At 44.1% G+C, this 18489-nt stretch overlaps 1 protein-coding gene across 1 annotated transcript in view; it reads left to right on the top strand.

Annotated features, from left to right (window-relative positions):
* The window catches only part of LOC126101384 (sentrin-specific protease 6-like), a 193981-nt gene extending 175874 nt beyond the window's left edge, over positions 1–18107 (top strand). Inside the window, exons 18-19 of the mRNA XM_049912050.1 lie at positions 1817–1993; positions 17346–18107. Coding sequence (XP_049768007.1) covers positions 1817–1993; positions 17346–17699 — 531 coding nt within the window. The 3' untranslated portion in view covers positions 17700–18107. The remainder of the gene's footprint in view (positions 1–1816; positions 1994–17345) is intronic.
* The last annotated feature ends 382 nt before the right edge of the window (positions 18108–18489 follow it).

Raw genomic sequence — 18489 nt, 5'->3', positions numbered from 1 at the left:
TTCAATCTTTATGAAAAGTGACAAAAATAGGTTCATCCTTTCGAATGTTCATTGAATTGCCATTGCTTTTTTACTTCTTGATAAAGGCTGTTACAATTCTGTGCTACTTATGTGTATCTTACACAATTATTGCAAATAATTAAGGGCATCTGTATGTTTTTGTTTTGGCCTGCAACCACATAGGTTGCGTTGATACTGTCAGCAGTCCTGTTTGCTACCTGTTTGTCTACATTTTAGCATAACTGCTGTAAACTAAATGATAAATGATTAGGCCTATATAACAATATGAGCTAGGATAGAGCACTGATCACCACAAAGAGGTGACATTAAGTGGCAATTTCATTAAGAAGTAGGCTAAGCTATCAGACACAAACCACCTTCAGATTTAGAAAAACACACGTTCATATGTTCACAACTCACATACTGTCGTGCCAGAGCACTGAAGCCCGATTGAAGTGAGTAGCTATTTTGGTTGGGGCATATAGTGGCCATATAGAAGCAGTATTGTGTGGGCAGGGTGAGAGATAGCAAGGTAGGGGTGGGGCACGATGTGGTAGTGCTGCCTGTTGGAGTATGCAGGGCTGTGCCAGACAAGACAATGGACTGCTAGCCACACATACTCATTTCTCGGTTTGTCTCTGGGATTATTATTTTCCATTGTGCATTCTACTAGTTTCCAGCAAATAATCACTTTGTTGTATATGTTCAGTCATCCTATATAATCCATAATGTTATTAGGTGTTCTTTCTGTCCGATTCATTGCAAGACTCTTTTTATTCCTTACTCAATCTCTCTAATCCTAAACAGTCTTCTTCACTACAGTTCAAAGATACCTTTATTTAATCATCCATTATGACACTTTTATTGTCTTGCTTCATGTTTACATTTTCTCTGAAATTTTTGAATCGGTCTTCTCAGTTTATCTTTCTTTCTGAACTATGAATTTTTTTATTGCTTTCTTATACCCTTTGTCTGTGTATAGAAGTATGATACTTAACGTTTTCTCATATGTGGTTGAACCCATTGTTTCAGATTTCCATTTGAATGCATTTTTGCTCCTTGAGAGTGGATATGTTCATATTATTTGTAAGCAGAAGCCTTACAATTTTAAGAGTGTAAGAGTAAGTGAAGGCTTATATTTGATTTTTTCAGTTGGTCATCAAGGTGCAGAAATGCTAATTTCATTATGCAGCTAACCTTTTTTATTAAATAGCTTTATGATAAGTGTCTTCTCATAGCAGACTCCAGCATTGTTGGCAGATTTATTCCATTTCTAAGTACACTTTTTATTGCTACTCAAAATAAGCAGCTATAAAATTAGGAGGAGACAGAATGGCTGACATTTAATAGAAAAGAAAAGAAAAAAAAAGAGCTTACTTCCTTAGGGTGGAAGAGGTTTAGGTTCGATAAGGTTAGGAAGGAGGGGAAGATCACTCGGACCAAAGGATGAAAGGGACCCATATGTTGGGAGGACATGGGACATGTATTATTAGACGTGATTAGTGTTTCACTTTGTGAAAGCAAATTCTGTCCAGCCATTCTACCTCCATGTAATTTTATAGTTTTCTCAAGTTAACTTTTCCTTTTGATAAAATATGCAGTTAGGGGTTACTAATTAATATTGTCTAACACATTAGTAAATATTTCTTCTCAGCAGCTCCAGGTGACATTTCAGGTTACATAGTACAGTCAGATATATGTGACGCAAACAATGTGTTCACTATGCAACAATCAAATAGTGTGACATTCTCTCTCTCTCTCTCTCTCTCTCTCTCACCTCTCCAAATCACCTGACAGTATTTTTCCTTTGTTTCAGAATCCAATAGATGACTACCATTTGCCAATGAAAAAACTAGCAGACTGGTTTCCTGAAGAAGTTGTCAATCGCAAGCGCGAAGACATCCAGAAATTGCTTTTAGACCTAATGCAGAAATACAATGTAGACATAGAAAGTCTTAATCTGCCAAAGCTTTCCTTTTCATCATCCAAGCAGGTAAAAACTTGTGTGGTACATTGTAGTTTAAGAGATTGTGCAAAGAAAACATGCATGTGTTATGATTCAGTTAGTTAACCGAAATATTCATACAGTGTGGCTAAGTAATCTGTATTTCTAAGGGACCATCCCAGTTAACAATACCAGTTGCCCGTGGAAGCTGTTACATAAGTTACCTGCAACAAAGGTTTGATTTTCAATATTTTGCGTAGTTATGGACATAGTTTAAAAACTTAAAAACTTAAAAACAGTTTCCAAGAATCATATTGCACAAGGAGCCTGGATACGACCATATGGAAAGAGAGCCAGTGTGTGTGGCTAGGATGAAATCATTTTTGTGGCTTTACTTTTACTACGTTCTGAAAATCTTTAGACTTACCAATATGTTTAGGGCTGCACTGGAAGTAATTGTGAACATCCCTCACTACGTCTTGTATGCTTCTAGGAAGGGCTAAACAAACAAAGGATACACATACCATTCCGTCATGAACAGCTCTGGAATATCTTGCTTAAACAAAGTGGATAAGGAATGACAGTCCCCTAAGATAGCATTCACTCCTTCTGCTGTGAAACCAGTCATATTCTCAAGAACTTGACAATCTCCTGATATAATATATCAGCAGTAGCATCAGTAAGTGGGATCAATCCCAGAAAGGCCTCACTTATTTCATTTCCTTCACTTGGAACACATACTGCCAACCACAAATCTTTTATGCAATCCTTATCTGTTGATTCATCAACAGTGAGACTAAATTGCTGTCTTATTATTTGTCTTAAGTGTGTCAATTCACGAAACTTGCCTTGCTTGCAACATTTACGTTTTCAGCTACTTTTGTTATGCCACAATAAATATGTTTTGCAACTTGTTAATTAGGACACATGGCCTGGTTGAGTTTCAGTAAATGTTCAACCACCCAAAGTGATAAATCATGCTCTGCAACAAAACTAGCAAGGCGAGTTTCACCAGTCGTAACTGTACGTTATCTTGAGTTTCCACTTCATGACATATCGGTAAATTTAGGTTGCCTTTACTGGTCACCACAATTACAAGTTTCTTACCACTCACATGCTTTACTATATCACTTTTTGCAGGCATAGTTTTAAGATCACAATCACTGCCCAGCAGTAGACATTATGAGGACCTTTCTTGCTGCTTCTGAGCCAACCACTACACACTGTTTCTTTTTCCCATCGGGGATTATATTTCGTACCATATTTTACCTTTTTGGGCATTGTCACCACGGACTGAAAATCCGACTTTGAACTCATATCTAATCAAGCACAGCACTCCCATACTTCGCACGAGCTTATGTGTCACCTGGTAAGCGCCGTGAACTGCCCAGACCCGTAAATGCACTTTGTTGCCCATATGCTCCTTTGTTGAATAGGCATAACTTCGACTCCATCCACTACCTTGGACTACAACCGCTGGACAGTGTTTGTTTTTCATGATTTTGCCTTCTCTTGTGTCCAAACAATACAGTAGTAGTCCAGCAGTAGTAATTGTTAACGTAATGTTTCCTTGTGATTGAATTGACAAGTGTGTGTTATGTAGCAGCATTTTCTATCGACAAAGGAAGATCAGAAAATTTCGGTATATTTACACAAAATTTTGTATTTTCTAGAATAATTCAAAAATCAGAAGATATTAAAAAAAATTCACAGGACCTGGCAAGACTGCCTAATGCAGTTGGCAATGACACTGGAGTTGGCATGGCTCCTCATTCCTATCGGTGTCTTCTGGAACCTCATGGACGCTCTTCCTGCACATCATGTAGCAGTCCCTGCTGCAAAAGGTGGTTATTCAGGCTTTGGAGAGGTTGTCCCATTAATGAAACTGGACAATGTTATTTCCCCACAAAAAGATGAAAGGAATTACTTACTTTATTTTCGCAGAATCACTTCTCATACCACTAGGTGGAGATGTATTGTGGCATGAAGAAGCTTCACCACTGGAAGAGCTGTCTGCAGTGTGCATTTGCCTTCCTTATGAGGTGCTGTGAGGAAGACGTGGTGCTGAACTTTGCCGGGGTAATGCATCACATTAATTCAGTGGCAACCAGAAGAATCAAGAAGTGTGCCAGCCTAGTTATAGTATTGGAGGGACTGTGCTGTACTCACTGGTGCCTGGACTCAACCAACATAAAACTTTTCAGTTTACATCTACAGTTGGCCAACCAGTTCAACTCCTGGACATGGCCATGGATTGGTGGTGTCACATGGCCCACAGCATGTATCAGAGAGATAATCTACTGATGCTTCCTGCAACACTCTCCTCAATCTCATGTGCAAGCAATTAGATGAGGATGTGGTTTCAGTTCTTCTGAAAGGACTCAATTTTGAACTTACTCTTACATCCACACCATCACGAACATCAGCAGCACAGTGGAGCAGGCAGTTTGCACGACTTTGACCTTAATAAGTAGTTTATGAAACGTATGTATTCATGTGAACAAAGATCAGAAATCGTGTTCTTGCCCACCGACAAAGGCAATACAACAGTGTACCTGTCTCACGAGGAGTACATTGAGAAAACAGGGCGCCAGGTAGAAGACAGTATGTACCAGGAGACTTTCCTGATCCTACCAAGAGGGTGGAAAGGAAGACCATGGTGCTTCTCAGAGAACCCGGCTTGCAAGATGAGGTTGTTAAGAAACTACAACAGAGAGCTTCATTTGCACCAAGACTTCATGGATGACCGCAAGTTCATGACAATTGCACCCCTCTGTTAGCAACATTGGTGCCCTGACATGGTCACTAGCTAAGTAACTGAAGAATATGCTTAACCCTTATGTCGAGAGGTGTCCACATCAAATTCGCAACTCCATGGATTTTGTAGAATGCCCTAACAACTTTAAAGCTTAAGGATATGGACATCCTTGTGAGCTTTGAGGTGGTCTCCCATTCTACCAGAGTGCCCTTACAAGAATTGTTGGGACTTATTGGCCAAAAATTTGACATAAGAGATGATTAATCTTCTAGGGATTTCTTGATGTTGACATACTTACTTTCTTTTTGATGGTGGCTACTATGAGCAGACAGGAGCTGTAGCCATGGGGAGTCCACTTTCACCAGTTTTCATCAAAATGTATACGGAACATTTTGAGGAGGAAGCTTTTGAATCGGCCCAGTGGGAGCCACGTGGAAGAGACAAGTCTAATAATTCCCTCATTCATCTCATTCCATACACCAGAACACTGGTTTTACAATGGTGATTAAGTAGTTGGAGTAACATACCTTGCTGCATGTTCCGGCAAAAAGAAGAGCGGATGGCACATTCGGCTAAAGTGCACACTAGAAAAATGAGTTGAGCACCATATATTTTCAGGTACACAAATACACACACCAGGGGCCATGGCAAGACTGTTGATTATTGAGAGCAGTTGCCAGGGTAGGTGCAAATGGGGAACGGGTAGGAAAAGTAGGCATGAGGCGGGCTGGGTAGCAGGATAGTGAGAGGGAGGTCTTTCGAAAGAAGACTCAGTGCCTGCACAGCAAAATGAAAGTAGTTCAGAGGAAGGAGCATATAAAACACACAGAGTAAGAGGGAAGGTAAAGGTGGAGTTGGAGGGAGACAGAGGAGGAGAGAAAGTTATGGGGTGGAAAAGGGCAGGAGAAAGAGAGTGAGTGTGACCATGGAGTATTCTGTAGGCTGGGGGGGGGGGGGGGGGGGGATATGGGTAGATGTCATCCCTCATGACGAGAGGTAGTCAAAGCCCTGGCAAAAGATATAGTTGAGCTTTACCAAGGCCAGATTTGCTGATCTATCAGAGGAGTGCTGGTTGTAGGCACATTAACAGGTTTATTGGTGTCTGAGGAGGAGATGGCACATATCTTTTTATGGATGAGCTGAATAGGATACTGTCTGTAAATAAAGGCTCAGATAAGGTTATCAGTATAATTCGACAACTCCTGCTTTCCATTGCAGATTTGGCTTTTGCGGGTAGTGAGGCTGCAAGGTAGTGTCATTTTGACCTGGAATGGGTGACAGCTGTCAGAATGGAGGTACTGTTGATGGTTGATATGAACAGATGTATTTATGGAGCCACTTGAGATGTGGAGTTTAACATAAAGGAAATTCACTTGTTCAGGTGAAAGGAACCAACCAAAGCAAATTTTGGAGTAGATATTTGGAAAGAGCAAACGTTTTCTTTGCTGCTAGTTGAGATATTGAAATTGAAAATGTAATTGGGGTATTAGGTGTTGAGTGGGTAGAAAGCTTTCCTCCATATGCCCCATAAATAAGTTGGCATAGGATGGTACCATGTGAATACACATCGCAGCACCATGGATTTGCTTATATATTCAGCATTTGAAGCTGAGTAATCTTTTGAAAGACCTGTTTCACACTCTCCTTCTCTCCCTCCAGCTACCCTGGCAACTTCTCTAAAAAATGGATAATCAGTAGTCAGTCTCCCTGTGGCCACATATGTGTGTGTTTGGGTGTCTGTGTATGTGAATGTGCTAGAGAAATAGCAAGAGCTTGTAAGATAGTGTGAATCTTTTTCTCGTTGGGCGTTTTTATGAATTACACTTCAGTCAGCTGCAGATGAGTGTTTTCCTTTATTTTACATATTATACCATCTGGGATATTCCAGATGCTTTACTTACATGCAGACAGCTGCTGCCACTCAGCACACAGGAATGATGTGCTCAAAACTTTGGTACATAGGGCTTGCATCCTCTTCAACAAAGAGAACTGAACATCTGAGGAGGGTATTTCAGAACAAGTAGTACAAGGAGTAGCAAATGTGGAGAGCCCTACACCGTACATCCAATGTAGAACTGGTGGAAACTGAGAAGCACAACAGCTTTTCTTCTCCATCTTTCCTTAATCCAATCTTGTGCCCTGTCTCTAATCATCTCATTGTCGGCAGGACGTTAAATACTAATCTCCTCCTCCTCCGCCAGCTGCTGTGGCTGAGTGGTTCTAGGCGCTTCAGTCCGGAACCGAGCTGCTGCTGCTGCTGCTGCTGCTGCTGCTGCTGCTGTAGTTGCAGGTTCGAATCCTGCCTTGGGCATGGACGTGTGATGTCCTTAGGTTAGTTAGATTTCAGGAGTTCTAAGTCTAGGAGACTGACCTCCGATGTTAAATCCCATAGTGCTTAGAGCCGTTTGAACCTCCTCCTCCTCCAAGATTGCAACAACATAACAAGTCTGCAGCTACAGAACATTGCCTATCAGAATAACATGGAATGCATTATGGCCATACTAACTTTCTGGCACAGATGTCTTAACTACTGGGACTGTCATTTAAGAATCAGTTGATATTTGAGTAAGGTAAGTGCTGATTAATCATGAGGGCAACTGCATCCCTAACAAGGACTGGGAACTTAAAATTAGTCTGATTGAGAAGGGGAATGTGATACTCCACAACAGACTGACTTCCGGGGTATCAGAGGTGGTGGGTGGTTGTAAACTGAGAATGGCAGATCAAATGGAGGGAGAGAAATAAAAGCACCACATCAGCCCCCCACCCCCCACCACCACCACCCCTGCAAATGGCAATGTGGTCGCTTGTTGATCTATTGTGCGTGTTTGAAACTGGTATCCTGGTGTTCACCTGCCAACTATTGTATCATGAAGTACACTGGGAGAAGCTGAAGAATTAAGTTTTGAATGCCGATAAAGAATGGGTTCTTCTCTAACTTATTTCTATAAAAAACATAGGCATATTCTGTTCGAGGGCGGAGAGATCTCAGAGAGATGATGATGATGATGATGATGATGATGATGATGATGATGATGATGATGATGATGATAAAAGAACAAACAGTGGCCTTGCCCTGATAACAGTGAAACCAATGAAATGTTGCCACCATTACCAATTGGAAAATTTTAAACTCTCAGGTGATATAAAAACACTACAGTGCAGCTGTGATTTTAAAAGCAGTGTCTGGGTGCCTATTGAAATGTCTATGTAGTTTCTTAGAAGCTTAGATGTGAGATGAAAGGTGCAGATGGAGGAAGATGAACATTGATGATGTACTTTTTCCTGATAAATATTAAAAGTTTAATATAGAAACAACAAGAAGAGGTTGAAGAGGATGGTTCAGCTGCACTGAGTTCTGCTACAGCTGTTTAAAAGCCTTTTATCTCATTTAGTGTAGATGAGTTAGTGTTAGCCAATATCTACATCCATACAGATTCCACAAGCCACCGTACAGTGTGGGGCAGAGGGTACCCTGTACGTACCACTACAAGTCTAGTCATTTCCTTTCCTGTTCCACTCGCAAATAGACTGAGGGAAAAATTTCCGCCTGTGTGTCTCTGTACGATCCCTAATTTCTTGTATCTTGATATTCCAGGTCTTCATGCAAAATGTATGCTGGCTGCAGTAGAATTGCTCTGCAGTCAGCTTCGAATGTCATTCCACTAAATTTACTCAAGTGTTCCTCAAAAACAATGTTGAGGTTCTCTAAATTTATTCAACAGTTTTCTGTTCTTCAAAAAGAATGATGCATTCTGTCCTTGGATTCACATTTGAGTGCCCAAAACATCTCTGTAATACTTGCATGTTATTCAAACCTACCAGTAACAAATATCAACCTACTACAGCGACAACTCTTGTCGATATTTTATACTGGGAGGAAAGAGGGAACTGCAGCTTTACAACTTTTATTTATTTCAAGAAATGCAGGATTCTTCCTTTATGAGCAATCATATTTATCTACACCATTAGCTGAATAAAACAATTCCTGAATATAAACAATTTGTTCTTAATTTTGGATGCTGCCTTTTGAGATGAGACCCCTGATAGTGATTTGACATGTGATTTAAAAAAATAAATGCATACCGAGTTCATGGAAAGAGCGTGTTACTGAAATGAATTTTACAAAATAATTTAATTCAATAGACAAAAAATTCTACTCACAAAGTGGCGGCAGAACACACACTCAAAAGAAAGTTATAATTAGGCAAGCTTTCAGAGCCAGTGGATCCTTTTTCAGACAGAAGGTTGAAGGGGTAGAAAGAGGGGTGAAGGAAAAGGACTGGAGAAGTCTAGGAAAAGGGGTAGATTTGGGGAAAGTCACCCAGAACTGTGGATCAGGAGAGAGATATACCATACGGAGTGAGGAGGAAAGACTGATTGTTGGAGACTGATCAGACGAGATTTGAAAACCTGAGAGCTAAAATGTGGAAGACAGGGTAATATGTAGACACAGATTACTGCTTAAATACCATGCATGAGTTAATAAGAGTGAAAAGCTAAATGCATTGTATGAAACAGAGGTGGGAGGGGGTGATGAAAAATAAACGAGAAAGACAATGAAAGATGCAGAAAACTAAAAGAGAGTGAAGCAAAGAGTAGTTACAGTGAAGAAATGCTGAGACGGAAGAAAGTAACGTAAATTAAGGCCAGGTGGGTGGTGTGAACCCAAGGACATATTGTTGTGCTAGTTCACACCTGCGGAGTTCTGAGAAACTGATGTCTGGGGGAAGAGTCCAGATGGCATTTGCAGTGAAACAGGTGCCGAGGTTGCGATTGTCATGTTGTGGAGCATACTCTGCAACAGGATATTGCATGTTGTCAGTATACACCCTCTGCCTAGCCCCCAGGGGGTCCACAACTCTTTTGTGGATACGTGCGTAGCGAGCACGGGACCCCGAGCTAATGTCACCTTCCTTCCTTTCCGGGCTGCATACCTTCCCTTTCCGCATCTGGGAGTATGGTTTGTGCCTACGTCCGGAGACGGACGCTCGAAAATGTAAAGCATTCTTCGCCTTCTTTGCTTGTATGTCTTCTTCCTTCCTTTGTCCTTCTCTTTTCCTTACCTCTTCTCTTTACCCTTTTCTCCGCTGCGGCGTTTGAGACCTCTCTTCTTTCCTTTCCCTTTCTCTTTTTTCCTCCCTGTGCGTGTCTGAAGGCCGACCCACACATTTTTGTGCGTAGCCGGTGACGGGGTAACGCGTAATTCCCCGCCTCGGGTAGACAGGTAGGACACGTACGTACCCCCTGGTAACGGCCAGGCCCAGGGAGGGGTGATTACCCAAGCTGATACCTTCCGAAAGTGCCAATTGGTCCCTCCGTCCGTTTGTCGGGAGGTGTGACCTGAGGTGTGAACAATCACCTAAGGCGGGAGTGCCCTCAGAGAGGGCCCCCACAAGAGAGGAGCGTGCCATTGGAGACGCCGGTAATCATGGGGGATTCTTCCGCAATGGTTTCCTCACCTTCCACTATGTCTGCTCACAAGTGTAAGTATACTGAGTCTCAGCCACAGACTGTTCTTCCATCGTTGCCACAGTTCCTTGTTGTTTCTCGGTCTGACGAAGGTCACGACTTTTCCACGGTCAAACCTTTCATTATTCAGAAAGGTGTCGACGCAATTGCAGGTCCTGTAAAGTCTTGTACCAGATTATGGAATGGCACCTTGTTGTTAGAAACAGTCAGTGCCTTCCAGGCACAAAAATTGCTGCGTACTTCACTGCTCCACACCTTCCCTGTCCGGGTTGAAGCGCACCACACTTTAAAGTCCTCGCGTGGAGTCGTTTATACACGCTCCCTCGATGGATTGTCTGACGAAAAAATTCAGCACTACCTATCTAACCAGGGTGTAACGGCTGTTCATAGAGTTATGAAAAGGGTTGACTAGAACATCATTCCAACCCGCACTGTCTTCTTGACATTTGACAAAGTTCAACTGCCATCGAAAATCAAAGCAGGCTATGAGATAATTTCCGTTCGCCCTTACGTCCCAATCCCTACGCGTTGCTATCGGTGTCAGCGGTTCAATCACACCAGCCAGTCCTGTTCCAATCCGGCCAAATGTGTTACGTGTGGCAAGGATGCCCATGAGGGTGCTTGTCCACCTCCATCCCCTCGCTGCATCAACTGTATGGGTGACCACGCTGCTTCCTCTCGAGATTGCCCCGTTTTTAAGGACGAAAAGCTCATCCAGAAAATCGGAGTGAAGGAAAAGGTGTCGACCTTTGCTGCTCAAAAATTATTCGCCAGTCGACAGCCCACCGTGCCTCAGACAGGAAAATACAGCACTGTCCTTGCTTCTCCTCAGCCAACAAATGAGGCGGCCATGCAGACTTGCGACCTCACCTTTAGTGCCACGGTCGTCAGATCGGCCAACGCAAAGATCGCCCGTTCAACCTCACCACTTTCGCCTGCCCACTCTATGGCTCACCCTTCATCGGGTTCTCCTAAATCTCGAGCCCAAAAGTCGGACACCAACACTTCGAAAAAAGAGCATACTCGTGAAGATTTTTTACGTACCCCAACTTCACAACCATCCCTCCTTCATCTAAACATCATAATTCCAAGAAGGCTACAATAAAACCCAGTTCATCTCCTTCTCCGCCAAGGCGTGTCCCATCTACAGCACCACCTGGCGGAAATCGCCCTCGGCCGTCTTCTGTGTCGCCGAGGCGCACTGCTGGCGGCCGATCGCTGGTGGCAGGAGCTGCTCCTGAACAACCTATGGATCAGGATCTTCTGCCTTCGGCTGAATGCCATTCCATGCTGTCGGTCGCAAGCTCTGAGCAGTCGTTGAGTTGACAGCAACCTTGGTCACATTCCTCCATTTTCTGTTCACCCTATGTCCATTATCCACTGGAATATCCGCGGCATTCGAGCCAATCGGGATGAATTGTCGATCCTCTTACGCTCCTACTAGCTGGTCATCTTCTGTCTTAAGGAAACAAAGCTGCGTCCCCATGACCGCTTTGTTCTCCCTCATTTTCAGTCCGTCTGATATGATCTCCCCTCTGTTGAAGGCACTCCAGCCCATGGAGGACTCATGATTCTTCTCCATGATACTCTCCATTATCACCCAATCCCCTTAAACAGTTCCTTCCAAGCTGTCGCCGTCCGTCTTTCGTTTTCTGGATACACGTTCTCTCTTTGTACTGTATACATTCCATCGTCCACACCAATGGCACGAGCTGATCTCCTTCATCTTCTTGGTCAGCTTCCACCCCCCTATTTGCTGGTTGGGGACTTCAATGCCCACCACCCGCTTTGGGGATCTCCACATCCTTGTCCACGTGGCTCACTATTGCTAGACGTCTTCCACCAAGTAGATCTAGTTTGCCTCAACACTGGGGTCCCTACATTTTTGTCTGCCTCCACGACAAATTTATCTCATTTGGACCTTGCGGTCGGTACTGTTCCGCTAGCTTGGCGCTTCGAATGGTTCGCTCTTGATGACACACACTCAAGTGACCACTTTCCATGTGTCCTCAGACTGCGGCCTCAACTGCCATGTATGCACCCGCGACGCTGGAAGTTTGCCCAAGCCGATAGGACACTTTTTTCGTCTCTAGCGACATTCGATGACCGTCACTTTCCCAGCGTCGACGATGAGGTCACACACATTACCGACGTTATTCTTACAGCTGCGGAACGTTCAATACCACACACCTCCGAATTGCCCCGGCGCCCCCCAGTTCCTTGGTGGAACGAGGCATGCCGTGACGCAATACGAGAGCTGCGATGTGCCCTCCGCGTCTTCCGCCACCATCCTACTTTGGCCAACTGTATCCGCTATAAGCAGTTCCGTGCGCGATGCCGTCGTGTCATCCGCGATAGCAAGAAGGCAAGCTGGAAATTCTTTATTAGCTCATTTAACACCTTCACTCCCTCCTCGGAAGTTTGGAGTCGGCTTCGACGGTTCTCAGGCGCGCCTAGTTTCTCCCCGGTCTCTGGGCTAACTGTCGCGCATGATACCTTAGTGGACCCCGTCGCAATTTCTAACTCGTTGGGTCAGCACTTTGCTGAGATTTCGAGCTCTTCAAATTACCCGTCAGCGTTTCTCCCGAATAAACGTGCAGCGGAAGTGCGACATCTTGCTTTCTCCTCTCAAAATCACGAAAGCTACAATACTGTTTTCTCCATGCGGGAACTCCAACATGCCCTCTCTTCTTCTCGCTCCTCCGCCCCAGGACCGGATGGTATCCATGTCCAAATGTTGCTGCATTTATCAACCCATAGTCTGCGTTACCTCCTTCGCCTTTATAATCGAATTTGGACAGACAGTACTTTTCCCAGACGATGGCGGGAAGCTGTCGTCGTTCCTATTCTGAAACCTGGAAAGGACAAACATCTCCCCTCTAGCTATCGCCCCATTTCTCTCACGAGTAGTGTCTGTAAGGTTTTGGAGCGTATGGTGAATTACCGTTTAGCTTGGTGGCTGGAATCCCGCAGTCTTTTAACACCTGCCCAATGCGGATTCCGAAAGCATTGTTCTGTAGTTGACCATCTTGTTGCTCTCTCCACTTATATCATGAACAATTTACTCCGGAAACGCCAAACAGTAGCAATATCTTTTGATCTGGAGAGAGCATACGATACCTGTTGGAGGACAGGCATCCTCCGCACACTGTTCTCTTGGGGCTTTCGAGGTCGGCTGCCCCTTTTACTTGGCAAATTTATGGCAGAGCGCACATTTAGGGTGCGGGTGAACACTACTCTCTCCCGTACTTTCTCCCAAGAAAACGGGGTACCCAAGGGCTCCGTGCTGAGTGTTGTACTGTTTGCCATTGCCATAAATCCAGTTATGGATTGTCTCCTTCCTGATGTCTCGGGCTCCCCCTTTGTGGACGATTTTGCGATCTACTACAGCTCTCAACAGACCAGCCTTCTTGAACGACGTCTTCAAGGATGTCTCGATCGCCTCCACTCTTGGAGCATCGAAACCGGCTTCCGTTTTTCTCCCAGTAAGACCGTTTGTGTTAATTTATGGCGACGTAAGGAGTTTCTTCCACCCTCCTTACATCTAGGTCCTGTCAACCTTCCGTTTTCAGACGTCACTAAATTCTTGGGTCTTATGTTTGACAGAAAACTATGCTGGTCCTCCCACATTTCGTATCTTTCGGCTCGCTGTCTGCGATCCCTCAACACCCTCCGTGTCCTGAATGGTACCTCCTGGGGAGCGGACCGAGTGGTCCTTCTCCGCCTCTATCGCGCCTTAGTGCGCTCAAAATTGGACTATGGAAGCATAGTCTACTCCTCTGCTCGGCCGTCTATTCTTCGGCGTCTCGACTCTATCCACCACTGTGGATTACGTTTAGTGTCTGGAGCTTTTTACACCAGCCCTGTGGAAAGCCTTTATGCTGAGACTGCTGAACCTCCGCTGTCCAATCGGCGAGCAGTCCTTCTGAGTCGTTACACTAGCCATCTGTCGTCCATGCCTGCTAATCCAGCCCATGACATTTTTTTCGACGCCTCCTTTGATGTAGGGTATGCAGGCCGCCCCTCCTCCCTACTACCACCGGGAGTCCACTTCCGTCAACTGCTCCATTCTCTTTCCTTCCGCTTTCCTAAAACCTTCTTGACAACTTGGGGTACAGCACCGCCTTGGCTCCGTCCCTGGATCTGCCTGCTCCGTGACCTTTGTCGATTTCCCAAGGATGGTACCCCTTCACTTGTTTATCGTCAGGCATTTGCTGCTCTATGTGCACAATTGAAGGAAGCCACATTTATTTACACCGATGGCTCGAAAACATCATTAAGTGTAGGGAATGCCTATGTTGTTGGCGACACCCCAAATCACTTTCGGCTTCCTGACCAGTGTTCGATCTATACTGTGGAGCTTTACGCTGTTCTCCAGGCTGTCCACTACATCCGCCGCCATCAGCGGATACAGTACGTTCTCTGCTCAGATTCTCTCAGCTCTCTTCTCAGTCTCCAAGCTTTTTACCCTGTGCACCCTCTGGTCCACCGGATTCAGGACTGTCTGCGCTTGCTCCACTTGAGGGGGGCGTCTCGGTGGCGTTCCTCTGGCTCCCGGGACACGTTGGTATCTGTGGAAATGAGGCGGCCGATATTGCGGCCAAGGCTGCAGTCTCTCTCCTCCGGCCAGCTATTCAATCGATTCCCGTCGCCGATCTACGGCGCGTTTTATGTCGTCGTGCTACTCTTTTATGGCACGCACATTGGTCGGCACTTCCCAATAATAAATTGCAGGACGTGAAAGCTCTTCCTTGTGCTTGGACCTCTTCCTCCCGACTGCGTCTTCGGGAGGAGGTAATTTTAACTAGACTCCGGATAGGGCACTGTCTTTTTAGCCATCGACATCTTTTAAGCGGCGATCCTCCCCCACTCTGTCCCCACTGCTCTCAGCTGTGGACGGTAAGACACCTTTTAATTGAGTGCCCCTATTTTAATCCGTTATGCTCCCGTCTACAACTGTCGCCTGATATATCGTCGATTTTAGCAGATGACACGCGCTCAGCCGATCGCGTTCTCGAATTTATTAGTGCCAGTGAAATGACATCAGTCATTTGAAGCTTTTTTTGGGGATAACCACCCCCTTTCTGTAGAGGATTTTTAAGCCTTCGTTCTGCTTTTAGTTTCTCCAATTTTATGACTTTCGTTCCCATTGCTGCTGATTTCCATTTTCAGTTTTTTACTGTTTCCTAAGTCACGGACTGGGCGCTAATGACCATAGCAGTTTTGCGCCCTCAAACCAAAACACACAGCCACATAGCCTCTGCCTAGACCCATTCATCGTAATTGGTAATTTGCTGGTACTACCAGATTATCAATTAAGATGAATTGTCATAGGCAGAGGGTGAACACTGGCGGAGCGTGCTCTACAACATGACAGTTGTGGCCATGGTGCCTGTTACACCATACACAATATCTGGATTCTTCTTCCAGACACCAGTTTCTCATAACTCCACAGGTGGAAACCCTTCACCTTGTTTTAGTTTCCTACAGCTTTCATTGTCCTACCCGTCTAGTTTTCACTGTCCCCCCCTCCCACCTCTGTTACGTACAGTGCACTTAGCTTTTAACTCTTATTAACTCATGCACAATGTTTAATCAGTAATGTCTGTCTTGCATATTGCCCTGCCTGCTACCTTTAAGCTCTCAGGTTTTCAAATCTCATCTGATGCAGTCCCCAACAGTCTGTCTTTCCTTCTCAGTCTGTCCGACCCACGGTTCTGGGTGACTTTCACGAAATCTACCCCTTTTCAGTCCCTTTTCTTCATCCCTCTTCCTTCCCCTTTGACCCTTCTCCCTGAAGAGGGAGAGACACTGGCTCCAAAAGCTTGCCTAATTATAACTTTCTTTTGAGTAAGTGTTCTGCTGCTGCTTGGTATGAGCAGATTTTTTTATCAATCCAATTAAATTATTTTGTCAAATATAAAATGTATTTTAGGATTTCCTAAGACCAAATCCTCTGTCAGTGATTAAAAAGTGCCACTCAGTTGACTAATAACCTAGACATTCTGATTATGGGACTTGTAATTAGCGCACTGGAGCTAAACTCTTATTTAAGGAAAAAATATTTGTCTCCAGGGATTCAGAAAAAAAGCTACCCTTCTATTTCAAGTCTTCATATAAGTGAAGTGATAAACAATTGAAACCCTCAGCTGCCGACAAGTGTTGTTGATATACCTCGGTGGGGACAGCTGAAAATGTATGCCCTGACCGTGACTCGAACTCTGGATCACCTGCTTACATGGCAGATGCTCTATCCATCTGAGCCACCGAGGACACATGTAATGTACCTAATAGATATTTGCCCATCCACTCATTACTCGCGCACACTAAGGTGACGATTCCTGTAAGAGTTCGGGCAACCCAGCCATTTACCTCCGTCTTTGTGAAAGCGCACAGGTTGCCCGAACTCTTAGGGAGATCGTCACCTTAGCGTGCGCGAATAATGGGAAAATATCTATTAGGTAAATTACGTATGTAGATTGTGTACAGATGGGAATGTGGATCTCGCGGGAAGCGTGCAAAGGATAAGTCCCTGCAGTTGCGCTATTCGTCTGTGTCCTCAGTGGCTCAGATGGATAGAGCATCTGCCATGTAAGCAGGAGATCATGGTTTCGAGTCCTGGTCAGGGTACACATTTTCAGCTGTCCCCATCGAGGTATATCAACAAGACCTGTCGGCAGCTGATGGTTTCAATTGTCTATCATTTATGTTAGAGAAGCTGCACAGTCATCAATGGTACCTGTTCTTTTGAGAACAGTTACTATCTTCGTATAAGCTTTCTTCCTCATCTTTGTTGTCTTACCTTCCACTTTCGGCCAATTTTCTCTCCCACTTCTACTTTGTGCTTCCTCTCAGATGACCATGTTGATGACGGGACATTAAACCCTAAACTTCCTTCTTTCCTTTACAGTCTCTCTGGCCCACATTGCTAATGTCTATTGATATAACCATCAAGTCATTAAACTCTAGTTTCACATTCTCTTATCCTGAATTCAGATGGACTGCCTAACTCCACATCATTCACAAAGAAGGAATCCCTGTCAACATTCTTTTGTACTTATATGTGTTATATTAGAAAATTAATGTTTAGCACAGAAGCTACTTTTGATTAGAGAACTAGCTTAATTGCAATGTTGCCACTACATATTATTGATTTTATTGTTATTGCAGAACAGTGACAGCTGCGACAATCCTAATGAACAAGATAACAGTGCTGATGATGAGAAGGAAGCTGCTGGCTCACCTCAGACACCACCAAAATTGCAGCGACTACAGCAGCATATGGAATCGGAAGCGGAGATAATGGTGGCACGTCCACTTGTAAGTTATGCGGATAGTGATGGTGAAATGGGGCCAGTGGAAACTGAAAAAGAGAGGACAGATCTGGCAAGTGCTAATTTTGTTGATAGTACTGTACCTGTCCCTGTGCTCCACAAAGGAAAGAGAATTGGTACTGAACGACGAGATCCAGTTGATTCATCAACTGTTACAAATCCAGTGAAAAGGATGAGGCCAGCTAGATAGGATCAGTTGGTTGCTTACCTGAGCTCTGTAATCTCTGACCCCCTGCAGTACTCCTTCCTCAGCACCTATCAGAGTGAGCCGGAGTTATATGCTGCAGTCAATTTGTAACTTATATCTACAATGAAGTTTTGTACATACTAGATATGGTGTACCTATAGATTGTGTACAGCACACTGCTACAATGTTTCAGCTCTCATAAGTTTTTAATTATTATTTGCTCCTGTGAAAATGTTATGTCTTTTAATGTTTTGTATTATAACTATGTCACTGTATCTGTTAAGTATTATGTACACCAGATTACAGAGTGGTGTCATTGAAATGTCATTTTGTGAACTATGTAAACTTCCTTGCTTTTGCAACAAGTTAGTAACATGAGCATGGTAGTTAAAATAAACAAATAACTAAATCCTATGTTGTTCATTTCTCAACATTTCCCCTTCTGTTAATCAAGGGAGACAGTTCTAAAGTTCACAAGAACATCTTCAACAACAGAACGAAAATGATTTACTCATAAAAATCAGTACTTATGCAGTACAGGAGGTGTCTCACTGAATAGCGTAAGTGGTGAGTCGTCGACAGGTGCACATAAAAGAATGAAAACTTTGCTAGAATAAACCCTTTGACGGGGCAGAGTGCACTTGCCCACTTGTGGGTGTACAGCAGGTACCCCTGATTATTTGGGGTAAAGTGCGGGGGGGGGGGGGGTGCACGAATAATTGCAGTACAGGGTTAGTCAAAATTATATTAACACTCAAATGGCAGAAACAATTTATTGACTTTACATACATCT

This window comes from Schistocerca cancellata, chromosome 9, assembly GCF_023864275.1.
Source record: "Schistocerca cancellata isolate TAMUIC-IGC-003103 chromosome 9, iqSchCanc2.1, whole genome shotgun sequence".
Taxonomy (NCBI): Eukaryota; Metazoa; Arthropoda; class Insecta; order Orthoptera; family Acrididae; genus Schistocerca; species Schistocerca cancellata.
This window is presented reverse-complemented; position numbering and strand designations above follow the sequence as displayed.